Source organism: Muntiacus reevesi, chromosome 4 (assembly GCF_963930625.1).
Source record: "Muntiacus reevesi chromosome 4, mMunRee1.1, whole genome shotgun sequence".
NCBI classification, from domain to species: domain Eukaryota; kingdom Metazoa; phylum Chordata; class Mammalia; order Artiodactyla; family Cervidae; genus Muntiacus; species Muntiacus reevesi.
In genome coordinates this window covers 51,733,091-51,760,259 of record NC_089252.1, presented here as the reverse complement: position 1 = coordinate 51,760,259, position 27,169 = coordinate 51,733,091, and the positions used below count along the sequence as shown (strand labels likewise).

Below are 27,169 nucleotides of genomic sequence, written 5' to 3'. Positions count from 1 at the left end.
GCTGGACACTGAGCCATCCGTCCTATGTCTACCAGGAAAATCTTGAACTAATGGAGTAGATTCCCTTCCCCAAGAAGATTAAGGAAAGGAGCAGAGGTGAGGAGGGTCTCAGAACGCCAGGCAGCATCAGATTCTGAGCCAGACACAAGCTCAGAAGAAGGAAGTGTTGTCTTTATGGGATCAACTTGCAAATGCAAACATGAATCAGCCAAAGCAATATAACAAAGGATCTCACAGCTGGAATTCTTCAGTGTTTAAAGCAGTAATAAACTTCCATGCCTATCTTTGGAACGTGATTTATCTCTACATATACATATACCTGTTTCATAGAACCATATGGATTGGTTAACCAAAACTTACCTAAGCACTCTCAACTTTCACTTCTCTAACTGGGTCCCAACCCACAAATTAATCCGTTGGGAAATTTTTTTTTTTTTAAATTTCCTACTACTGGAGTAAGAATCAGCAATTGTAGGGTTTCAAGGAAGACCCTGAAAAGTCCTCAGATTTGGGGGGATTTGGGCTGCAGTTTTCTGTTACATGAAAGGGAGGGGAGCAAATAATTAGTGAGTTGGTTTTTTTTTTTTCCTTCCCAGCTCTAAAAGTTTATGAACTTTCAAAGGGTTACAGGAGCCAGTCTGAAAGCATTTCAGCCAAAACTGTAACTATTCAAGAAACAAAAAATAATATCTATAACTCATCAGGGGCTTCCCTGATGGCTCAGCAGGTAAAGAATTTCCCTGTAATGTTGGAGACACAGGAGACATGGGTTCAATCCCTGGGTCAGAAGGTTCCCTGGAGAAGGAACTGGCAACCCACTCCAGTATCCTTGTCTGGAGAATTCCACGGATAGAGAAGCTTGGCGGGCTACAACCCCCTGGGTTGCAAAGAGTCGGACACAACTGAGCACCCAATCACATAAAATAAACACGCGTGAGTCCATACTGATGTAAGTAAATGATTGAACAGATAAATATTTTAAGAGGGAAGGGACACATACATCTTCCTTACAGAATAATTCCAAATAATAAAGAAGATACCCTCCCCTCCAGGATGGAGTTTCATTCCCCCACCCACACCCTCCCCTTGAGTGTGGGTTGAACTTAGTGACTTTCATCCAAAAAAAGAGTATGAAAGAGAAATAGTAACTGCCTGGGAGAAATAGGGCAGACAGCTCTCTAACCAAGCAATGAAGGTCAGCATTATCAGTACTAAGTCCTGTTGCCATCATGTAGCCCCTGACATGACACTTTGCAAGTGTGGTCGCCTCTCTCAAATCCATGTGTTTAGCCGCTCAGTCCTGTCAGAGTCCTTGTGACCCCATGGACTGTAGTCTGCCAGGCTCCTCTGTCCATAGGATTCTCCAGGCGAGAATACTGGTGTGGGTCGCCATGAGCGCCTTCCGGGGGATCTTCTGACCCAGGGATCGAACCCAGATCTCCCTCATTGCAGGCGGACCACAGCCTAATCATGAGAAAAGCATCAAGTGAAACCAAATGGTAGATCTCCACAAAACGGCTTAGCAAAATCTTTCGAGACTGTCAAAGTTAAGAAAAAAACGAGAGAAGACCAAGAAACTGTCCCAGATAAGAGGAGATTAAAGAGATACAACACTGAAATGGAGCGTGGAGTCCTGAAGGCCATCCCGGAGCAGAAAGATCAGAAAGAAAACTAGATCTGCAGAAGAAAGATCAGCAGAAAACTAGTGAAATCTACACTAGGTCGAGTTTAGTTAATAGTGAAGGATGGATGTTCATTTCTTAGTTTTGACAGCTGTACCGTGGAGACGTAAGACGTGTCTACTAGGGGACACCAGCAAGGGAGGTTTAGGGAATTTTGTACTCTCTCTGCAACTTTTTCGTAAATCTAACATGTGTCAGTTGCCCAGTCGTGTCTGACTCTTGGTGACGCTATGGACTCTAGCCCTCCAGGCTCCTCTGTCCATGGGATTCTCCAGGCAAGAATACTGGAGTGGGTTGCCATTTCCTCCTCCAAATTCGGTAAATCTAAATTTACTCCAAAATAGTCTTCAGTTCAGTCGCTCAGTGGTGTCCGACTCTGCGACCCCATGGACTGCCGCACGCCAGGCCTCCCTGCCCATCACCAACTCCCAGAGCTTGCCCACACTCATGTCGATTGAGTCGGTGATGCCATCCAACCATCTCATCCTCTGTCGTCCCCGTCTCCTCCCGCCTTCAATCTATCCCCGCATCAGGGTCTCTTCCAAGGAGTCAGTTCTTCGCATCACGTGGCCAAAGTATAAACACCAAAACCAAAAAGTATATGAGCTTGGAGCGGAAACAGGACCTTTTTAAAAAAAGCAGCAGGAACTATCCCCCCTCCCCAACAGAATAACCCGGTTACTGAGCGGTGTGCAGGGTTGGGGACCTGAGTGTCCGGGTGCCCACACGGCTCCCCGGGGCGCCTGGAGCGGGGCGCGTGGGTCGGCCGCGGAGGAGCCCAAGCCCCGCCCCGGGGCCGCTCGGGCGCCCGACTCTGCCCGGGGCGCGCCCTGCCGTGCGGGGCGGAGCTGCCTGGAGCAGCGGCGGAGCCACCGGGCCCCGCGGAGCCGACCCGCCCGACCCGCCCAGGTGCTGAGCCAGGGGAGGCGCGGCGCCCGGACCCAGCGCTCCCCGAGCGCCCTCCAAGGTAGGCGAGCCCCAGCGATCTGCGCCCAGGTCACCCCCTCTCTCCCAGGCGAGCGGGGGTCCAGGCGCCCTTGGAGCGGGTCCCCTCCACCCTCCCCCCGTGCCGCCTAGAACACCAAGGGCATTTTCCCGCACACGGGTCCTGGGTGAGGACGGCATTCTCCCTGTAAACCTTTCTTCTGGACTCGATTCCCTGGGCGAGAAGTTTCTGCGCCTCTAGGGTGGCATCACCCACTCAGTGGGCATGAACTTGGGCAGACTCCCGGAGAGGGCGAAGGACGGGGAAGCCCGGCGTGCTGCAATCCGTGGGGTCGCGGAGAATAGGACACAACTCGGTGACTGAACGACAAGGAGCAGAGTTGCCGTCCCGGAGAAAGGCTACCCCCTCCTTCGCCCTGCGCACGCCCGATTGTTTATTCAGCTTGCTGTTAGGCAGTCCCCTGGCCGGGGGTCCCCCTCTTCAGGGGCGGTGGAGAAAGCCTTCCGGAAAACTTGGCTGTCCCCTACGGACCCCCGCGGGACGACTTTGGCAACTGCCTCTGCTCTGGACTTTTAAGAGCACAGACGTTCATCGCGCAGGCTTCTGTTAGCTTCAGGTGTAGAGAAGGGAGAGCAACCTGTTGGATGAGTTTTCTGCTTCACGGGATTCTAGGGCCGAAAGTTACTGATCCCCCCGGCAGGTTGCAAAGGAGCAGCGTCATCTTAGGGAAGGAATACGGGACCGTGAGAGGGGAGATTTAGATTGCATGAATGGCAGGGCTGTAAACTCTTAACCTTCTTGGAGAGCAAATACATTTACATATATAAAAGAAGCAGTTAGCTCCAACTGGGTCTGCCATTTTCACTATAGTTGTTTTATTTTTAGAAATAAAAAAATTTTTTTTTAATTTATTGCTGTATACATAGGCTAGATAAAGTGTTCAAAGGGAATTATTTCTCACTTGCAACTGGGGAAAGATACTCTGCCCTTTTATGTACCTGATGGAATTAAATACTCAGCTCTGGCTTTTCAGAAATATGATCGGAGCTGCAGTCTCAGGTACCCCTGCAGACACAACAGGTCGATTGTTTCCTGCTGCTGGGCCGTCCCGCCTCCCTCCCACCCTACGCTGGCCCTTCGAGTGTGACGGTCCCTGACTCAGAGGAATTTGTGCCTAAGGCAGGGGCTTCCCAACTCACTACAGAAAGAATGAAAATGGCTTACACTTTCTGCGACCTTGGCAAGCTTCACAAGGTCTTTACCTTTTAATTTGCTAAATAAATTTAGTAACCAAAGCTGCACTAACTGAAGAGAGGTTTTTGAAATAAATGCAGACACTTTTTCAGTTGTATTTTGCATGTTTATGATTTCACAAGATAATAACAAGCATGTTAATATATTTGTTAGTGTAGTGATTTATAATGTGCTAGAAAGTGGGCTTGAGTTGTAATCCAAGTTTTGGATAAAGTTGGAAAAATCTAAGCTAGATTTGGTCAAAACTGAAAAAATGAGGCATGTATTTATTTGTTTGGAATGATGACTGAGAAAGGAAACAGTTAAGACTTCTAAGGGCTTCCCAGATGGCTTTGATGGTAAAGAATCTGCTTGTAATGCAGGGGACCCTAGTTTGATCCCTGGGTTGAGACGATCTCGCTCTTCTCCTGGAGAAGGGAATGACTACCCACTCCAGTATTCTTACCTGGAGCTCCTTGGAGTCATGTCAAAGTCTTTTACAGTAGTGGGCTTGAATCTTTGAGATTTTTACATTAAAATTAGATGGCCATTTATTGTTGGAAAAACATTTCAAAATGGCAACATGTTACTATCAATTTAGTAGCATGTTTACGTGAATTTACATTTTACTAAGCATCTGAACATGGAAACAGTCACCTACTGAGTTTGGAAAACAAAAATATGTGCACGTATGTGTGCTCAGTTTTAGAAAGTCTTTGGCGCACCTGGGGATTTTCAGGCCTGTTCACATGTTCACTGAACCACTGAACCAACATTTATTGTGTGGGACAGCATGGTCTGTCTTGGAGACACAGGGGGATACATGCTGGTGTAAATGAGACACATTTCTGTCCTCTGGAATTTACACAGCTTTGGAATCCTCTGGAACACCCTGAGGCCATAATCAGGAACCATATCGGTCAGCATCTATCGTTTTTTGACACTGACTGAAACTAGGTTAGTTTCAAATCACAGACTCTTTTCCACTGATTTAAATAGTCAAATTAAAAAATTGTCAAGGAATTTATGTTATTCAGGTCAGTTTCTTCTTTTGCTTAGGTTGGGAAAGAATTTAGGAATCCTGTGTCCTGGGTTTAATATTATGAAATATTAAGATCTTAAACCTGAAATACCTAGAAACAACATCAATTCCATGTGAACTCAATAAAATTTAAACTTGTAGTAGTAGATGCCAATAATTTAGGGGTTGAAAAATTCAAACTGAGAAAATTGTTATCCATCAAGTTATTTTTTTTCCTGTAAATTTTGAAAAACATGACTACGATTATTTTTTAACCTCAGAGGAAATGACTTTATGTAAGACATTCTTGCCTTGTTTTGGCTATTTTTTTTAATCAGCTCTATTGGAGATATAATTTATATACTGTCAAATACATGACACCATCCAATTCAATGAGTTTTTGTAAATTTATGGAGCTGTGCAACCATTATTACAATCCAATTTTAGAACATTTTCATCTCTGCCCCCTCCCAAAATCTTGAGTGCCTGTTTGTAGCACTCAGCAATCTCACCCTCAGACCCAGGCAACCACTAATCTGTTTTCTGACTCTTTAGATTTGACTTTTCTGGACACTTCACATGATGAGATAACAGAATATATGGTATTTAGCATCTGACTTCTTACACCTGGAATGATGTTTTTGAGGTGCATTCAGGTTGTAGTATGGTGGTTCCTTTTTATTGCTACTAATGTTCCTTCCATTGGATGGCTATGCCATATTTTGCTTACCTTGATGGATGTTGCTGCAATCACATTGAAGTGGTAAGACAGACATTTTGGTCCAACTTCCATAATTTGAAAATAACTGATAGGAGCCAAACACTTATTTATAGTTATGAAAACATATATTCCTGATACAGAATCCTGATACTTACCAAATGTCATAGCTGTGATCTTTCTGTGATTCTCCATGAAAATAGTAAATTGTAAATCCCAAGCCAGCAGCAGAAAGCATCAGTCATTTCATAGTCTAGGTTGGACTTGGAAGATGCTAACTCTTAATGTTAACATTTGGAAAGAGCCCAGGCTTCCCCGGTGGCTCAGATGGTAAAGAATCCACCTGCAGTGTGGGAGACCTGGGTTCAATCCTTGGGTTGGGAAGATCCCCTGGAGGAGGGAATGGCAACCCACTCCAGTATTCTTGCCTGAAAAATTCCACGGGCACAGGAGCCTAGCGGGGTACAGTCCATGGGGCCGCAAAGAGTTGGACACGACTGAGTGACTAAACACACACACATCTCCTTTGTGTGTTTTCTTCGCAAATAATATGCATTTAAATGGGGGAATTTTGACGCATGTTTGATCCAACCGTGATAGCTGAACTACTCTTAAAATTATGAGCCCTCCTTAATAGCATATTTTAGTGGCACACTTACCATAAAGCTAGAGTCATCTGTAGCCTTAAGCCAAAAAGCAGAAGGGAGTGCATCTGAATTTGCATGCTTTTCATTTTATTATTCTGTCGTTTCTGTCACTGTGCTAAAGGGTGAAACTGATGCAACTGGTGTTCACTTATCAAACCAGGCACTAGTTCGAACTCTTAAAATCTAAAACAGAAGAAATGCCACTCTTTTTTTCCTCTAGGGCATTTAGAGGAGCTAGACCAAATGATAAATTATTCCAGGTTTCTATTAAATAGTGATGTTTTCTGTGAACAAGGAAGAACTCTCTAAGACTACAAAAGCATTTTGGTATATACCTTTCTTAGGCGTTCATTTAGAGATGTTTTCTTCTATACCCCCATTCACCCTGCTTTGTGTCAATTCTTATGGCAAATGCATTTTTAGTGGTTTACGTTCGACAACTTATGCTTAAAGATCCTCTTAGGGAGATCTCTCCAGTTGAGTGGAAACTCTTCTATAAAAAAGTCAGCCAATTCTGTGCAGCTAAAGAGAAGACACTGTCTCTGAATACCTGTAAGTTACTGCTGAAATTGCAAGTTCCTATGGGGAAAAAAAGCATTCAGATAACTTAAAGGTCTATTTTATTGACAGCGTGGAGTGCGAAGGGTTTTATGTTTGACACTAAAGTAGGCTAAATTGAATAGTACAGCTTTTCAAAGCTGGGTATGTTCATTTGGAGATCAGTTTGTCTGCTATTGTCAAAACAACTTGCTGGAACTCCTGGCTCAGACCACTGCTGTTTTCCTGATCTGTGGTTAGATGAATTGATAGACTGTTGGCAAGTCTTTTTTTAACCCGGTATTGATTTAAAAATTTCTAGAACACTTGCATTTTTCTAGTCTTAAACCAATCATTTCATTTCAAATGTCTCCTGAGGGTGAAATGCCAATTATAGGAATCCATCTTCATCTTTTTCACTTTCTGGAAATCGAAGTGGACATGTTCCCTCTGTCGTGTCTGTTTGCCAGCAGGAAGAAGGCTTGCTCAGCATTGAGCTACAAGCATCTCCTAATTATTTTGGGGAACTCATGTTCATGGGATTTGATATAAGGAGCTTGGTTTCACCCAGAACCAGGAGTTGCTTCTTGCTCTTGTATCTTTCTGTTATCCCCTTGGTTTGGGTAGGATGCTGAAATTGTTCTGACCTCCTCCTGGTACAGGGTCCCCGCTGCCTCAAGGGGTGGGCAACCTTCACAGACTTTGTCATCACTGCCCCAGCAGTCCACGTGCTTATGTTCTACTGTGAAGAAGGGAAACATGCATCTCTGCATCTAGAAGATGCTTAGAAAGGAAATGGTCGGTTGTAGAGACACTGATGGACCTAGAGTCTGTCATACAGAGTGAAGCATAATAAGTCAGAAAGAGAAAAACAAGCTGTGTAATTGTATGTTAGTGCATACGTGTGGGGTCTAGAAAAATGGTACACACGAACCTATTTATAGGGCGGGAACAGAGATCCAGGCGTAGAGAATGGACGTGTGGACAGTGGGATGAGGGGAAGGCGAGGATGAGGTGAACTGGGAGGATGGGATTGACGTCTACACACTAGCATGTTTGAAACAGAAGCTGTAACATTGTAAAGCAACTGTACGCCAATTAAGAAAAAATTGCAAAAAAAAGAAAAAGAATGGGTAAGTGAAATGAGTTCTATTTCAGAATTAAATTTAAATTTTCTTGTTGCAAGTTTTCTTGTGTATTTCTTATATATTTTCATATACTTCTTCCTACTTTTCCACCTCAGTAAGTAATAATTATGATTAACTTTAGTGAGATGTTTAAGATTTCCCTTGCTTTTGTCGCCTTATTGAATGTCAGGCTTCATGGGCTATTCTTGTAAGAGCAATAGCTCTAGCTGCCTGTCAGCAACTCAGTTACTTGCTTTTTAACAATTCTAACTCCATCACTTTTTTTTTTTTTTTTGGCCATTTACACTTTTAGAGGGCTCAACAGTTTGAATTAAGGAAATAAATTTAGTTAATTGTGGCTTGCAGTTAATTGTATTTTGAAATCTCCACTGTACTTAGCTTTTACTAGGGTACTGTTTAATTACTATTTAGCAAATAAAAATATACACATCCATCTTTTTTGGTATAGAGTTCTGAGCCATGGAACCACCATCACCATCAAGATAGAGAAGTTTCATCATCACTCCCTAGTCCCCTAAAATATTCCCAAGTGTCTCTTTTGTAGTCAACCCCTCCTCCACTCTTAATCCCCAGTTCAGTTTTCTGACCCTATATTTTCCAATTTTCTGGAATGTCATATCAATGGAACTATGGAATATGCAGCCTTTGGGATTTGGTTGTTTTCAGTCAGCATAATGCATCTGAGATTCATCTATATTATATCAGTTCAGTTCAGTCGCTCACTTATAGCCGACTCTTTGCAACCCCATGGACTGCAGCACACCAAGCTTGCCTGTCCATCACCAACTCCCGGAGCTTGCTCAAACTCATGTCCATCGAGTCGGTGATGCCATCCACCCATCTCATTCTCTGTTGTCCCCTTCTCCTCCTGCCTTCAATCTTTCCCAGCATCAAGGTCTTTTCCAATGAGTCAGCTCTTCACATCGTGTCAGCTGATCATTCTTTTGTATTGATGAATAGGATTCACTTGTTGATGAATATTTGAATTTTTCCCAGACTTTGGCCACTATAAATGTGTTCTGTGGACATACAGAATCCGCTGGAGAGGGACTGCTGGGTTGTGCAGTCCGTGCTCAGCTTCATAGGAAGCTGCCCAAGCGTTGATGTCTTGCATGGCTGTGTTTTGTTTTCCTACCGGCAACACCCAGGAGTTGCTGCTTCTCCCCATCCTCACCCACGCGTGGGATTGTCTGTCTTTCCCTCCTTCTCTGGATAATTTTTAAAGCGATGTAGGTGAAGCCCAGATATCCCAAGACCAGTTTGGGAAGCTATGGCTATTTTCTAAATCCCTGAGCCTTTTACTCTTAAAATATTTCATGAAGCCACAGAAGAAATTTTCCAAAAGGGCACCTTTCTAATCAGTGTTGCAAATGACTGAGATATATGTGAGTGACAACTAGTACTTTTCGTGTTTTTTTCACTGAGCAGTCATAAGTGGCTTTAAAATAGATTGTTAGCCGAGAAGGTCAAAGCAGCAGGTATAACTGACTGATGGGGTTTGAGGGGTGGGAAGAGAAAGAGGACAGCTGGGTTTAGGCCTTGAAGCTTCCAAATGATGCTCCACAAGCAAATGTCCATTACAAGCTGTGAGCCTAAACATAATTGTTTAATATTCTCTGAATGTGTATTATAGTCAGATACCCCATTAAGCACTTCTGCATTATCCTGTTTAATCATCATATGACTCAATGGCTCCAGCAATAAGGAATCCGCCTGCAATGCAGGAGACACAGGAGGAGATGCAGGGGTCGGGAAGATCCCCTGGAGAAGGGAATGGCAACCCACTCCAGTGTTCTTGCCTGGGAAATCCCACGGACAGAGGAGCCTGGCGGGCTACAGTTCAAGGGATTGCAGAGTCGGACATGACTGAGCGACTTAGCAGCAACTCTGTGAGGAAGTTAACAGCTTCACTTGGGTTTTTCAGTTGAGGAAGCTAAAGCCTAAGGGAGATTAAAACTTTTCCAAGGAGGAGTTTGGGATTAACAGATACACACTACTTACTATACATAAAATAGATAATCAACAAAGACCTACTGTATAGCACAAGGAACGCTACTCAATACTCTGTCATAAATTATATGGGGAAAAACTCAAAAGGAATAGATCCATGTATGTGCATGTGAATAACTGTGCCATACACCCGAAATGAGCACAACCATTGCAAATCAGCTATACTCCAATATTAAATCAAAATTAAATTTAAAAATATGAAAAGAACAGACATCGAAATAGATTAGAAGAAAATCCAGAAATGTTCTCCAAACACATAATCCATTGAAATCAAAGCCATTTGATTTTTGACAAAGATAAAAGTGTAATTCCATGTGTAAAGAAGAATAATTTCAATAAGTGGTGATAAAGAATGGAAAAAAATGACTTTCTAGGTTCAGGTGATGAGATTGACTTATGATTTTGGAAAACATATCACTTCTCTGTGACTTGGTTGTCTTATACATACATATAGATAGATGTAAGTATAGAGGTCACAATTGTTGCCCACTGTGTTTTGATGATTAATTTTGATAACACATGGGACATAATTCCTTGGCAAATGGCACAGTCAATAGTATGTATGTTCTATCGTGTTTGGACTAGTATTTCAATCCTTTTATCCCCCCAAATGAATTTGCCTTTGTTACACATCTAAGAGCTTTCTATAGCACTGGCTATGATATAAACATGTGTTTACAAATGAGTGGCATTTAGAAATGAATAGCAATTAATTCTACTTTAAAAATCTCAGATTCCTGCTTGCAAACAGCATTGCTGTGACTCGGGCTCGGCGTTAGCACGCGTGTCTTTTGATGCACTTGCGCATCCTTTTCAGGTGAACTGCACAGCCGCCTGAGGTTTGGCCGGCTGACACTGGATGTCACCGTTGTGCTGTGTAATGTCGCTGCAGAACAGGTGTGCTGTTCAGTATTCGGGACACGGCCAGTCTCCTCAAGGGCCTGGAGACACATTAGCTTTACTTTCCCCCTCATATAACCTCATTATCTTTGTAGCGTCTTATTGTAACTTAACTCTCTCAGCGTCTAGTATCTGAGCTCTCTACCACAGTGACTAAGAATGATGAGACAATTGTCAGTATCGTTAGCTCAGGACTGAGAAGCTGAGAACTCAGACAGCGCCAAAGCAGGGCTCTCGGTTCCTGCCCTGAGTCTGGTCACCTAGGTGGCAAAGGAGTTTGTGCATGTGCATGCTCAGTTACTCGGTCGTGTCCTACTCTTTGTGACCTCGTGGACCGTAGCCCTCCAGGCTCCTCGGTCCATGGGACTCTCCAGTCAAGAGTACTGGAGTGGGTTGCCATTCGCTTCTCCAGGGGATCTTCCCCCCCCAGGGATTGAACCCATGTCTCCTGTGTGTCCTGTATTGACAGGTGGATTCTTTACCACTGAGCCACCTGGGAAGCCGCAGGAAAGGAATTTACTGGAAGTACACATGGCATCCAGAATTGATGGGAAAACTAGATATGGAAATGAGAGAGTCCAATGCTGGTACCTCGGCCAAGATCAGTAACAGGGCAGGGATACAATCCCCTGGGCATCACCACTGGGCGCTAGATACCAGATTGGTGTTCCTGCCGCTGGATCTAAAGCACTGCTCTGTGCCAGAGTCCCTGCTGCCCAGAGCACGAAGGGGATTCTCACTGCCTCTAGTGCAACAAGCCTGAGGGCCAGCCCTTTGATGACCTTTCCGGGCGGGAGCGCTCAGCTGACTGAGTCTAGGAGTTGTACACGCGCTCCAGCACCGGGGAGTGAAGAGGAAGGAAGAGGTCTTTCCTGCAGAGACTCCTGCAGAGGGTGACCCCACACACCTGGGCACCCAGCGGGGTGCTGCGGGCGTCAGCACTCACGGAAGTGAGCCGGGAACGCCACGGTGTGGTCAGCTGCTCTTACCAAGTGCCCCCTCCACTGGGGGCCTAGACTCAGTTGCATATGCCCTGTGGCACCTGATAACTCCCCAGACTTCACTGTCCCTGCCCTCAACCCTCAGGGAGCCTCTCCAGCCAGGGCTAGGCCTGTTTTTGTTTGTTTGCTGTTCACTTTTGATTTTATATTGGAGTATAGCCGATTAACAATGATGTGATCGTTTTGGGTGCACGGCAGAGCGACTCAGCCATACGCAAACATCATACATGTATCCTTTCTCCCCCAAACTCCTCTCCCGTCCATGCACCCCAGTGTTCATTGCACACTATTTACAATAGTCTAGGGCTTCCCAGTGCCTGGAAAATCCCATGGACGGAGGAGCCTGGTAGGCTGCAGTCCATGGGGGGAGTCGCTAAGAGTTGGACACGACTGAGTGACTTCACTTTCACTTTTCACTTTCATGCACTGGAGAAGGAAATGGCAACCCACTCCAGTGTTCTTGCCTGGAGAATCCCAGGGATGGCAGAGCCTGGTGGGCTGCTGTCTATGGGGTCGCACAGAGTCGGACACGACTGAAGTGACTTAGCAGCAGCAGCAGCAGCAGGGCTTCCCAGAGGGCTCAGCAGGTAAAGAATCAGCTTTCAGTGTGGGAGACACGGGTTCGATCCCTGGGCCGGGAAGTTCCCCTAGAGGACAGCATGGCAACCCACTCCAGTATTCTTGCCTGGGAAATCCCATAGACAGGAGAGCCTGGCGGGTTACATTTCATGGGGATGTGAAGAGCTGGACATGACTGAGCATGATAAGACTTGTTTTAAGTGGGCTAAGGAGAAGCCTCCTTAGGCAAATTGAAAGTCTTATGTTTCAGTCTATTAAAAAATTTTTTTTCCCTACCCATTTAAAGAAAAAAAATGGTAGGCGACCCCTCATACCTTGTTCTTGGAACAGGACTGCATGCAGGTTCCAGCCTGGGCTCTTGCTCATCCTTAGCCTGGAATCCTCTTCTCCCAAATGGCCACGTGGCTTCACCTCCTCTATTCACATCTTTTGCTTAAATGCCACCTCTTCAGGTTGGCCGTCTCTCTCCACCCATCCAAAGCAACACCGCTTTTTATCCTTTTACCCTGTTCTGCTCTTCTTCATGACACCACCCCTGATGATGTTCTCTGTGTAGTCGCTCTGTTTGATGTCTGTCTCCCCTTCTGTCCTAAAGGACCCATGAAAGCGGGGTCTTGATCTTGGTTCTGCAGTGGCAAGCTTCTAAAACAACTGTATTTGATAAATATTTAATACATGAATGAATGAATGCATCAATCAATCAAGGGTTAAATAAAGGAAGGACACTTTTGTTAAAATCTCTAGTCTGTTAACAGTTCCTGTATTCATTTCCTAAGGTTGATAAAATAAAGTACCACAGAGTGGCGTAAACGTAGTCCTTTCTCGTCTCTCATTTCTGAGGCTGGAAATTCAAGATCAAGGTGTTGGCAGGGTTGTTTCCTCCTGAGAATTGTAAAGAAGAAGCTGTCTCCTGCTTCTCGTCCAGCTTCTGGTGGTTTTCTGGCAATTTTTGGTATTCCTTGTCATGTCGTAACATCACCTTGGTCTCTGCCTTCAGTTGAACATGGACTTTTTCTTGTGTGCATGTGGGTCCCAATTTCCCCCATTTATAAAGACATCAGATTGGATTACGGTCCACCTCACTCTGGCTCGGTTGGTAAAGAATCCACCTGCAATGCTGGAGACCTGAGTTCGATCCCTGGGTTGGGTAGATCCCCTGGAGAAGGGAAAGGCCACCCATTCCAGTATTCTGGTCTGGAGAATCCAGGACTATACAGTCCATGGGGTTGCAAAGAATCGGACACAACTGAGCAACTTTCACTTTCACTCTACTATGACCTTATCTTTTTGTTGTTGTTGTTCTTTATTTTTCTAATTTATTTTTTACTGTGTTGTGTTTGTTTCTGTTGTAAAAGAACTGGAATCAGCCATAATTATACATATATCACCTCCCTCTTGAGCCTCTCTCCTCTTCCACCATCCCATCCCTTTAGGTCATCACAGAGCACCTAAGTATGTTTGCAAAATGCTGAGTGCTCATTTGTGTCTGACTCTTTTTCGACCCCGTGGACTGTAGTCCACCAGGCTCTTCTGTCCATAGAATTTTCCAGGCAGGAATATTGGAGCAGGTTGCCATTTCCTCCTCCAGAGGATCTTCCTAACCCAGGGATTGAACCTACATCTCTTGCATTTCCTGTGTAGCTAGGTGGATTCTTTATCACTAGCCCCACTGGGAAGACTCAGGTTTGCAAGGATTCTATTTCCAAGTAAGGTCACATTCTGCAGTTCTGGGTATCAGGGCTTCAACATATACATGGAAGAGAGGACAAAATTCAGCCCCACATAGTGCCTTATATGTGTTTATTGTATAATAGCTGAGACATTTGTATGTCATTAATCAGACAAGTAGGTTTAGTTACATAATCCTGGGCACCCAGTGATATGTTGGTTTGCCACACAGATTATAATTCAAAAATTGTGTGTGAATAGCTTTGTAAATAGTAAACTATTCATTGGATGTTAGCATAATCAGCTGGGAATGCTGACAAATCATTGATGCATTATCAAGAAAGAATCAATACTATGGATTTGCTGGTCTTAAAATCGCCCAAAGCAGATTTTCCTCTACAGCCCAGCTTGATCTGCAGACTGTTTAAAGTATTACTGGCTTCTTTTCTACCTCTCAGACTACTTAGCAGTAATTGTGGAAAATGGCTTTATTTTATTTACTTATTTGACAAACATGTACAAGTCATTTTTTTTTTATGTGCTCGGCGCTATGAGTCCTGAATATTCATTGGAAGGACTGATGCTGAAGCTGAAGCTCCAATACTTTGGCCACCTGATGCGAAGAGCCTGATGATGGGAGAGATTGAGGGCAGGAGGAGAAGGGGGCGACAGAGGATGAGATGGTGGGATGGCATCACCGACTCAGTGGACATGAGTTTGAGCAAGCACTGGGAGATGGTGAAGGACAGGGAAGCCTGCAGTGCTCCAGTTCATGAGGTCCCAAAGAGTCGGACACGACTGAGCAACCGAACAGCAAGCACTGTTATCCCTGCTTCACAAATGTTAACCCACAAACAACCACATGTTTATTATTTATACTGTCATTAATCATTAATAATAATACTATCTGAATTTTACTGATAAAGAAACTTAGGCACAGAGAGCTTAAGGAATTGCTCAAGGTCACAGAGCTACTGAGCAGCGGAGTCAGGCCATGAAGCTGGGCAGTCTGCCTCCGGGTCTTTCAGCTGCAGAAACTTCTTTCTTCACAGAAAGTCTCATGGAAAAATTCAGTGTGAGACAGAACAAAGCAGAACTGCTTTGGTTCAAGTCCAGACAGCAAAGCCCTGTCTGCCCAGCACCGCCCCTTCCCTTGGGAGCCCTGTTTGAAAAGCCCAGATCTAGGAAATAATACCTCTTGGCGTGATGCCACTCATAAGCTGTCTTCAGCCCACTCTAGCATAAAACAAATAAAATTCTTTTCTCACTTTAATTAACTGATTGTGTTTTATTTTGAGAATTTTATCTGCCTAATCTACTTCTGGCAGAAATAAAATGCTAAGATGGATTTTCCCCTGGACGGTAATGCCATCTGGCAATTTGGACTTTGCTGGCTTAAGTTCCTCTTGGGTTTCTTTATACAAATGAAGGACTGTGGCCATGGACATTTCCTGAACCAAGAGAAAGGTGGGATTTGATTTCATATGCATAGAGTTGCATATAAGCTTTGCAACCAGATAGGCATGATCTATCCCCTCTCTTATGGACTGCTTATTTTCTGTGGTCCTTCATGATATAAAATCATCGAAGCAACAGTATTAGCAGTTACTGTCCCTTGAGTGCCTTCTACAACCAGAGATGTAAAAAATCGCTCATTTTTACAACTCGAGGGGTTATCACCCCTATTTTACAGATATGTAAGTTGAGGTTAAGAAATTTTTTTTTCTTTTGAGGTTAAGATTTTATGGAACTTGTTTAAGATGGTCCAGCCAGTGAGGGGAGGAGGTAGGATGTTTTGAGAAGTGTCAGTGGAGCAGAAACTTTTTTTTTAAATTGGAGTAGAGTTAATTTACAATGTTGTGTTAGTTTTAAGTGTACAGCAGAGTGACTCAGGGATACATATATATGCGTGCGTGTGTGTTCTCAGTCACATCAGACTCTTTGTGGCCCCATGGACTACAGCCTGCCAAGACCCTTTGTCCAGGGAATTTTCCAGGCGAGAATATTGGGGTGAGTTGCCATTTCCTTCTCCAGGGGTAGCACAGTGGTAAAAAAAAATTCTCCTGCCTATCTCTCTCTCTCTCTCTCTCTGTCTATATCTATATATACACACATATTCTTTATATATATATACATATATATATACCTATTCTTTTTCAGATTCTTTTCTAGATTATTATGACATGTTGAATACAGCTCCCTGTGCTATAAGTAGGTCTTTGTTGTTTATCTGTTTTATACATAGTAGAGTGTATTCATGAGAAGCAAGGTTGCTCAGTTGTGTTGCAACTACTTGTGATTCTATGGACTGTATAGCCCAGCAGGCTCCTCCATCCATGAGATTTTCCAGGCAAGAGGTCTGGAGTGGGTTGCCATTTCCTTCTCCAGGGGATCGTCTGGACCCGGGATTGAACCCAGGTCTTCTGAGCTGCAGGCAGACGCTTTACCCTCTGCGCCACCAGGGACGCCCCAGGAGTGTGTGTATGCTGATCCCAAACTCCGAATTTATCTACTTCCCCCCCATCCCCACAACTGTCTCTTTTTATAACCACAGGTTTGTTTTCTATGTCCATGAGTTTATTTCTATTTCATGTGTGCTGTGCGAAGTCATAAATAAGTTCTTTTGTGGAGCAGAATTTTTTTGATATTAAGAATAAAAGGCATGTAAGAGGATGTATTTTAGGATATATAATGAGAGGCCTGATGTGATTTTCACATTATGAGAGACAGAATGCAGTGAAGTTCATTCTAAAGAGTGATCAATATATTCTTATGATGTAATGTCCCTTATCATTTGGTCATGTTCACAGTGTATAACCCACTGAAAAGAAAGGAGAAAGGAAATCACCAAAATGGGACCGTAAAACAAGGGAGACCGAACTGAAGACAAACAGCATAAAAAACTCTTTGTCTGCCTCTATGTTCCTCCTTCTGCTCCCATCTGCTGCCATTCTTTACCCCTCCGGAGGGCAAACATTTCCCCGTAAAGGACCAAATAGATAGTAAATATCTTAGACATTGTTTTCCATGTATTTTCTGTCTCCAATCTACTCAGCAGAGCTGTTACAGTGAAAGCAGCGTAACAACACATAAATGCTTAGCCATGGTTATTTTAGACCACAGCTTCGTCTATGGACACTAAATTTGAACTTCATATAATTTTCATGTGTCATGAAGTGTTAGTTTTCTTTCGATTTTTTTGGAACCATTAAAAGACGTCAGGACCATTCATAGACTGTCCTAACAGGTGGGAAGGCAGACTGGGATCCTGGCCGTGAATTGATGACCACCACGCCAGCCTGACCACTCCTCTCTCATTTCCAGACACATTGTCTATTGTCCCTATGGGCATTTCTTTTACTTCCACCATTTAAATGTTGTTTTAGGCTAAGAACTTAATCCTGGAAGAGACTTCAGAGGACCAAATAACAGACGTAGTTCTGCTCAGATTCTGCAAAAAAATTAAAAAGCAGACTTTGCAGAGCTGCTACAGCCAAATCAAGTTAGCCTGAAACAAATAGAAGCCACAGTGGCTGTCTAAGAGGATTTAACATAAAATGGAAAATTCTTGGCATACTCTGTTAATTTCATTGAAGATTAAAGGATAAATGCAGGACTTTGAATCATCCACAGAAGCTCTTTAGTTCTAAATTGATGCTAGCAAATATGAACATTCTTTGTGGGTTTTAACAGCATGGGTCATTGCTAAATTTTAATTTTTTTCTCACCAGGGAATCTGGCCTTAATGTGATAGAAAGACTCTTGATCTTGGTGTCCAAAAGACAAAGGCTTGAATTTCAGCTCTGTTAGTTTTACTGTGATCTTGGGTAAATTAATATCACCTCTAAGAATCTTAACTTCTTTATTAGTAGTATGAAATTAATAATACTACCTCACTGGCCTTTTATCTTATTTTTTTAGCTCTTTACTATTAATTATGAAAATTTCAAACAGAAGCAAAATGGTAGAGAACTACAGAGAATTCCACTGTATAATTCACTGCATTTTATCAAACTTCTTTCATCTTTATCTCACCCCATTTTCCCCTCTCTTTAAATACTAGAGTAAAGTATTCTCTTTACAATTCCAAGTGTAATATTATTTCACCTTCAAATATTTCAGTATGTATGTCCAACAGATAAGATCTTTTAAAGGAATATCATAATTCCATTATCACACCTAAAATGACAATAATTGCAAATAATGCTTTGCAAAATTGCATTAATTCTTTAACAGCATCTGTTATCCAGTCAGTGTTAAAATTCCCTAGTTTTTTAAAAAAAAAATGTCTATATAACTGGTTTATTTTAATCGGGAGTTGAAGAAGACCCAGGGCTTTCCAGGTGGCTCTGTGGTAAAGAATCCATCTGCCAATGCAGGAGACGCCAAATTCGTGGGTTGGATCCCTGAGTCAGGAAGATCCCTTGGAGTAGAAATGATGACTCACTCTAGGACTCCTGCCTGGGAAATCCCCTGGAGAGGGGAGCCTGGCAGGCTGCAGTCCACTGGGTCACCAAGAGTTGAATATGTTGAGTAACTGAGCATGCACACACTTGCACAAAGATTCATATATTGTATCTAGTCATATGTTATTTAAGACTCAAAATTTATGACAATTTCTCTTCTCATCTTTCTTCATATAATTATTTTGTGGAAGGAATAATTATTTGTCCTGTAGGATTTTATGTGATCTGAACTTGGCTGTTTCTTCACCCTTGTAGAGTCATTGAATGGTTTCTTCTTTTTCAGATATTTCCCACGGGTAGATAGAGGGACTTCAAAGGTGGTGCTTCTACTCATGATTGTACCACATCTAGAGAACATAATGTCTGGTTGCCTCTTTTCCACTTTTCAGTTACGATTGATTAGTGGAGTCCCTGGGGTGGGTGCATTCTTCATCAACCTCTTGCCTAGTGTTTTTAGCACTGGTTGATGACTGTTGCTTAGCATCTATCACTTCATAAGGAGGTTGCAAAAAGTAGATTTTCTAATTCTATCGGTCCTTTTGGATTTATTGGCAGGAATTCTTCAGTACAATTTTCATAATCAACTATATGGTTACCAAGAGACATAGGGTAAATTCATATCATAAAGGCAAAATAAATGTCTGCTTGCATTCTCTCTTGCCCTCTCTTCTGGGCTAATTTTTAGTATAATGGTAGCCTGTCTCTGATGAGTTTGAGGATTGTTGGTGATAGTGGAGGTTTTTCCCTTGTCAACATAATTTCAAGAATTAAAAAAATTTGGGTGTGTTTTACTCAATCACAATTATTCCTCTTTGGGTCGGCCGTTTGTGTCTTATGCAAGTAGTGGTTGATCACTTTTCCGCTTCCTGTTACGACGAGCTATCTCAGCCTCACCTTCTGCACTTCTTGCCTCAGATTGAAATCAGTCAAGAAGCCCTGGCTACATTTTCGTATTCATAGAAAATGGTGTACCAATACCACAATCTGAGCACTGGGAGTGTTAATTGCTTCTATTTCTAAATTTTCAGTGGGTAGACTTGGAATATACATTTTAAAATGAAGATAAATATTTTATACTCATGGTTTCAGTTTGGATTATAAGATTTTTTACAGAACATTTTTGGTTCTAATTTAGAATTTTTTCTTTTATGTTAAAAATCTTGGCTCTTAAGACATTTAGACAGTGACTTCTTCATTTCTGTCATGTGGGTGACTCACATGCATGCATGCACACACACATCATAGTTTCAAAATAGCAATAGCAATGTTTCCACTAACAATATTATTAGTGAGTACAGTTTAAGATTGCTTTGTGATTCTTTTTGTTCCCAGGACATAGCACACCTGGGAAAATCAGTCCCAGGTGTTATATTTAGTTATATTTTATAATTTAGTTATATTTTATAATTTAGTTATATTTTATAACTAGGTAAAATTTAGTTATATTTAGTTAAAATTTAGTTAAAATTTAGTTATATTTTATAATTAGGTAAAATAATTACACTGTTGAGTGTCAAAACTATAAATCACAGATTTTCTCCTTCCATCCTTCTCACCTTTCTTAGAGAAATTATGATGCAATGTATCCTCTTCTGCCCCATGCGTTTTCACTGAGTAAATATATCCTAGAGAAGATGTAGGTAGTTCATTTAGTCAGTCCTCTTTTTGTGGGCGTTTGCACTTTTCTCAATATTTTCTTACTACAAATAGTTCTTTGGTAAGTGGCCTTCACAGGCTTTTGAGAGTTAAATAAAATGCAGTATACTAAAGGTCTCTGTGAAGTATAAAATGATATACATACATGTTTGTAAGTTGTATATGTCCTGTGTTCTCAGTCGTGTCCGACTCTGGGACCCCATGGACTGTAGCCCGCCAGGTCCCTCTGTCCATAGGATTTCCCAGGCAAGGATACTGGAGTGAGTTGCCATTTCTTTCTTCAGGGCAACTTCCCTGGCCCAGGGATTGAATCCAGGTCTCTTGCATCTCCTGGCAGGTGGATTCTTTGCACTAGTATCATCTGGGAAGCCGTTATTGTAAGTTATATGTATGTGTGTGTGTGTGTGCATTTTTATATACATATGATTTTATCTTATTTTAGCTCCATAGACATTTATTAAGCACTTACAATGTGCTAGAATATGAATATGAATAAGGCATAGTCTCTACTCTTGAGGTGTTATAGTCTAATTAATATCGAATAAAATGGAAAATCCCATATTTTTCCATCTCAGTTTAATTTTTAAATTTCTAATCAATGATTGTTTCAACTGGTGGTGTTTTAATATTAAGTTAATTCCTGGCTCTTAGAGACATGCAGATTTCAATAATTTATAATATTTTCTAGTATTAATGTATTTGATTACAGTGCCAATACAGAACTCCATTCAGTTTACAACCACATAATTATAACATCAAAGGAATTAGTTTTGTCCAACTGATTTATGTTTTCCTAAAGCTGGACGTCACAATGACAGCAGTAACAGTGACCGAGACAGTTCCGCAGAGGGGGAAGACGGAAGATGCTTCTGCCTTGTACGAGTCCCCATCTGCTCACATTATTGAAGAAACCGAATACGTGAGAAAGGTATGTGAGCGCTGGAGATCATGTTAGCACGACATGAGTTTTACAATAAAGTCTGCTGCAAATTAGCGGGCTTTGTTTCTCCCTCCCTAGAATGTGTGAGGAAGAACAAGCCTAGTTTGGCAAAGGACAGCCTTAAAAGCTGACATGCAAACTTAGGTGCATTTCTCTTGCGTGTGTAACCATTTCTCCTGAGGGTATGAGCCTCTGTTCTTCACTTGGAATAAAACTGAGTAAAGGACCGAGGATTTGGAGCACCTGTCAGCGCTAAAGTTGTCCGCTGCTGCACCCCTGCACCCTCCTGGGGTTTTCGTCGTTGTGGTTGTTGGTTGTTTTGGCTGCTCTGGGTCTCCATTGCTGCGCGTGGACTTTCCCTAGATGCGGGGCAAGTGGGCGCTGCTCTCCGCTGTGGTGTGCGGGCTTCTCCTTGTGTTGGCTTCTTCGGTTGCGGAGCACAGGCCCTGGGGCACTGGGTCTGCAGGGTTGTGGGCTCAGTGGTTGTGGCCCGTGGGCTCAGTGGTTGTGGCCCGTGGGCTCTAGAGCTCAGGCTCGGTAGCGGTGGAGCATGGACTTAGCTGCTCTGCGGAATGTGGCATCTTCCTGGATCAGGGATCAAACCCGTGTCCCCTGCTTTGGCAGCTGGATTCTTATCCAATGCACCACCAAGGAAGTCCTATCCTACTGTGTCATGTCATTTCTTAGTTCTTTCATAAGTATGGAGACTTTGTGGCCAACTAGATGCTTACCTTTCCTGCTAAGTTCCTGTCTCTCCTTACCTAACAAGGAACACCTTCTTAAGCAGTTCAGAGTAACTATCGCCAATGACTACATGTTGCACATGATTAAAAATGTGAAATCTTAACCAGAATCCAGTGATAATGGCTGACAAAAGTATGTATTCTCATAAAATTAGAACAGATGGAAGAATTTGGACATAGCTAGTTTGTAACTTATTCAGGTCAAGCAATTCATCTTTGAGTGTCTTGCAGTTCCATAGATCACCAAGACATGAAGCTTATATTTCATGCATAAATTTATACCATCTCCTCTGAGTAATTATTCCCTAGTAATTGCTAAATAGTAGTTATTCTCTAGTAATTACTAGATAGTAATTATTTTGTAGTAATTATTGGATAGTAATTATTTTGTAGTAATTACTGAATAGTAATTATTTTGTAGTGATTACCAATAGTAATTGTTTTATAGTTATTACCAAATAGCAAATTAGTAGGAAATTGCTATATAAAAAAATAGAACTAAATAGTTTTAAACACTAATTACTAAATAGCAATTACTTTGTGGTATAACATTCATTTGGGTTATATTTTAGGTTTGCCTAAGGAACAGTTTTAAAGACAAAAATGCTTATTTTCTGCAATCTAAACAATATTAGCATAAGTGTAAGTTAAGTTGATGGCAGTTGTTTAAATATGATATCGGTATATATGTACTATTGCTGCTGCTGCCGCTAAGTCACTTCAGTTGTGTCCGACTCTACTACTTTCAGATAAATTCAGTACGCTGTAACTGGTATAGAAAAAGAAAGTTTTGGGGATTAATGCCTTTGAAAAAAATATATTTTTTTTCTTTTAGATTCGAACTACTCTGGAAAAGATCCGAAACCAAATATTTAGAGATGAAGTAAGACATAGCAGTACAAATGACAATCTAGATGCAAAGGTAATGAATTTATCAAAATGTTCCACTTTTATTCCTTCAGTAAGTGAACATAAAGCCATATAGACTTCATTTAAATAATTTTTGATATTATTAAATTGTTCTTTTTATGTCAAGTATTAAATCTTTTGTTGGTATCTAAAGATGTTAATGAGCATATGTATGAAATATTTAACCACAGATATCATTAGTAGGATCAGACTGAAGTGGCCAGATCTTACTTGAATATTTTAAACTTGACTTACTCATCTAAAGTGTATGGGAAGACGTTGGCCCAGTCAGGATGAGTGGAAGCAACATGTTACAGTGATAGACAAAGGTACAGACTTTCAGATTCGCCTGGGTCACACCAGTTGACACCCATTTGGAGCCATTAGCCTGAGTGATCAGACAGTCGATAAAATTTAAATGCACTCCCTCCCCCATGACCAGCCTTTTAGTCATAATTTTAAGCACTCTGCACTCACCCTTGTCTGAGTTATGCCAGGCTAAGCCTCACCTGAACCACAGGTACCTCGTGAATGACAGTGTCATCTGCTCTGTAGAATGGCCACAGAAAATACTAGAAAGTACCATATGATGATGCATAAGCATAGTCTTTATCATCCTTATCTCCCAAACTACCACAACTAGCCCCAATTATTTTCTTAAGCCCTCTAAAACTGGCAAAATGATTACTGTTGTGAATGACAGGGAAGGTCAAACATTCAGTTCTGACTATGCTGCGTTGCTTTGTAGACTTCCAAGTGAAGGTTCTCATGGATGGTTGCATAGCTGAGTATGGAGTTAAGGGCAGAGGTCTGTGCTAGAAGGCTCAGACTATGGGGTAGAGATTTGGGGAGTAAGAATGGTATTTAAAGTTCTGAAACTGGAGGAAATGACCGAACACATGAGTATGGATAGAAATGAGAGAAAACCTAAGCACGGAGTCCTGAGATCTCCAATATTTAGATACTGGGAAGAAGAAGCTGAGGAGAAATCATCACAGGAGAGGAAAAGTTAAACTAGTGAATAAAGAGGAAAGGTGGGAGAGAATGGAGTCATTGACGATGAGCAAAAACAGGTTTCAGAAAGTGAGGAGGGCTGGTTATCAACCCCTGGGGCTTCTTAGGTCAGTGGTAAAGAATCTGCCAGCCAATGCAGGAGACCCAAGAGAGGCCAGTTCAATCCTTGGGTCGGGAAGATCCCCCAGAGGAAGAAATGGAACCCACTCCAGTATCAGCCATTACAATGGGGAGGTTGTTGCAGCTATTCTTAATAGGAATAGCTTCTTGGGGATGTAGATGAACTGTGTTTCCAATGGGTCTGCCTCGGGCATCTCAAACCACAGAAGGTCAGCAAACAACAGAGATATAAAAAAACAAGCCAGCTGGCTTTGTGGATACCATCTATCTCCTCAAAGGTCTTAATAGTGTATGTGAAACTGTAAAGAATGTAAAAGGCGTGAAAGATGTACTTCTTTCCTTTCAATATAAGAATCTATTCAAATTTATGCAAATATAGAGGCCAGCGGATTCATCTAGAATGTCTCATTGATATCTTAGAGTCAAAAGATTTATTTGTGTCGACCTGAATCTTCCTTGATACATGTAATGTGCTGTGCCCAGAGGCATCTGACTCTCTGTGACCCCATGGGCAGTAGCCCTCCAGACGACTCTGCCCATGGGATTTTCCAGGCAAGAATACTGGGGTGGGTTGCCATTTCCTACTCCACTGACCGAAGTAATACTGAGCGATAATTATTGTTATCAAAGTTAGTAGAGTGAAAGAAAAGTCAGGTGTGTGATTTTCTTGTTTGTTCATTTCAGCGCTGTGGAAACTTTCAAAATGGCTCTGACTCTGCCATGGATTCCTCTTGTGGCAGTTTGGATCTGCTCATGGAAAGGATAAAAGGGAAAGACCTGAAGCTCTTAGAAATGAACAAAGAGAATGAAGTGTTGAAAATCAAGGTATGACCCGTAGGAGGAAGTTCTCATTTTGTACTTTGAGCCTTTGAGCCAATAAGATAGATTCATCCTGCTTCTGTGAAAGCAGATAGACATCCACATACCTCCATAAGTCCACACAATGTGCTCACAAACTTAGCAAAGCAGTTTTACACTTGATAAAAAGTAAATCTCACTGTTTTATTTTGAAGATAATTTTTATTATTAAAACGATTTTACACAAGTTCAGTGGGTATAGTTTCAAGATGGACAAGACGAGTGAATTCTAGAGATTCACGGCACAATATTGTGCTTATAGTTAATACTGTATTGCACACTTAAAAATCTGTTAATGGGGCAAGTCTCATGTTAAGTGTTTTTTCTGCAATAAAATTTCAAAGTCTTTACATATACAATAATTAAATTAATAATTGCATATAAATTAGAGCACTCATAGTCAAATGTCTCATTGTTTTGTTTAGCTAGTCTATTGTTGGTGCCTTATAGTTTCCTTTTTTTTTTTTTGACTTATTTTACATACAGTTTTATGGGGCTTACCAAATGGTGCTACTGGTAAAGAACCCACCTGCCAATGCAGGAGATGTAAGAAACATAGGTTCGATCCCTGGGTCGGGATTCGATCCCCTGAAGGAGGGCATGGCAATCCACTGTAGTGTTCTTGCCTGGAGAATCCCATGGACAGAAGAGCCTAATAGGCTACAGTCCACAGGGTCGCAAAGAGTCGGACACGGCTGAAGCAACTTAGCATGTACACAGTCTTACAGTGATTGAGTAGGTAAATCTTTGTAGCCATCCTTGATTATTTCTTAGGTGAAATCCTTGAAAGATTCATGATACTTTATCTTTATTGCCCCTAGTACTTCAATCTTGTCCAGCTTCTATTTCAGGAAATACATTTTTAGTACTGTCATGGCCACTGATGATAAAACGCTTGCAAATTTGTGTATAAGCCAATGTGGCGCCAGGGAAGAGTTTACAGGGTGTGGTCTTTAATGCAGGGTGTTGGTCTTGGCTCTTGCTCGGCTGCCCAGTGCTAATCACCTTCATGACAGCCCCAGTAAATAGGGCCTTCTCGTTTTATGTTTTCTTCTTCCCAGGTAACAGCATCTTTCCTCCTAGCCATTGTCTATGAAGGTGCAAATGGTGTGGTTGCAGACTGTGTTTTTGGTTGCCCCTCAAATTGCCCTGTCTGTAACCCTTCTTATTGTTCATGTCAAAGCACGCACAGTGACCTTTTCTTTCTAGCTCGAAGCCTCCAGAGAAGCAGGAGCAGCGGCTCTGAGAAATGTGGCCCAGAGATTATTGGAAAACTATCAAACCCAGTCTGAAGAAGTTAGAAAAAAGCATGAGGACAGTAGGAGCTCCCTCCAGGTACTGAGCTAGCAGCTTGCCGACTGAACTAACCCCCACGTTGTCCGAGTCTCCCTTTTAGGGAGGAGTTAGATGTGAAACAAGCAGTGGCCACATGACTAGGCAGGCCCCGGGAAGGGCAGTGTGCCCGTCTTCTGCCCTGGCCTCCCCCCAGCCCTGGTACTTGGTACCTGGATGTTACCAAGCTGCTCTGTTCCCCCCCCTTGCCCAGAGCCCTGCAGAATGCCAGCGGGAGAGAGGCCATGCCAGTCAGCCTAGAAATCAGGACTGGCCCCATGACACGGCCAGTGGCTTCTCTTCTGGTTCTGCCTTTGGCTAACTAGGGGACCCCATTTGAGTCATTCTGTCTCTCTGGACTTGACTCTAAAATGAAAAAGTTGGGGGACTTCCCCGGGGGTCCAGTGGCTAAGACTGCACTTCCAATACAGGGGCCCAGGTTCGATCCCTGGTCAGGGAACTGGATCCCACGTACTCACATGCAACTGAGTCCACGTGCCACCGCCAAAGATCTTGCGTGTCACATCTAAGACCTGGCGCAACCAAATTAATTAACTAGTTAAAAAAATAAATATTAAAAAAAATTTTTTTTTAATGAAAAAGTTGGGCTTGATAAATAGGTTCAAAATTGTTTTGGTCCTGGAAAGATTCTTCAGAGGAAACAAAAGAATGTATATATGTACATATATATTTCATATTAAATTATATTTTATATTTCTGTATTTTAACATATGCATATATACATTAAAATCTTATAATATTATATGAATATCTGTATATCATACACATACACATTTGTTTGTTTTTAAACCTGAACGGTGTATCCTAAGACCAATAAAACTGTATCTGGAGAATGTATCCAGGACTGGGGAAGAGGGGAAATGTGTGTGTGTGTTTGTCAAAACTCAAAACAGGAAAGCTCATTCAGGCTTGGGTGGGGTGTCTGAGTCTCTGCCAGCTCCGGCCCTAGGAAGGCCCCGGGGAGCATGGTAGGAACCCCACTGCCTAGGTGACACGCCCTCAGGCTTCTGGCTCTGGGGG

At 42.3% G+C, this 27,169-nt stretch overlaps 1 protein-coding gene across 2 annotated transcripts in view; it reads left to right on the top strand.

The window, feature by feature from the left end:
- Positions 1-2,512: 2,512 nt before the first annotated feature.
- Positions 2,513-27,169, top strand: part of CCDC68 (coiled-coil domain containing 68) — a 57,474-nt gene continuing 32,817 nt past the window's right edge. The window contains exons 1-6 of one of the 2 annotated variants that reach the window (XM_065932768.1): positions 2,513-2,649; positions 20,497-20,589; positions 21,012-21,140; positions 22,731-22,817; positions 24,623-24,763; positions 26,006-26,131. In XM_065932768.1, coding sequence (XP_065788840.1) covers positions 21,024-21,140; positions 22,731-22,817; positions 24,623-24,763; positions 26,006-26,131 — 471 coding nt within the window. In that variant the 5' untranslated portion in view covers positions 2,513-2,649; positions 20,497-20,589; positions 21,012-21,023. The remainder of the gene's footprint in view (positions 2,650-20,496; positions 20,590-21,011; positions 21,141-22,730; positions 22,818-24,622; positions 24,764-26,005; positions 26,132-27,169) is intronic. The other variant, XM_065932767.1, reaches the window with a different exon arrangement.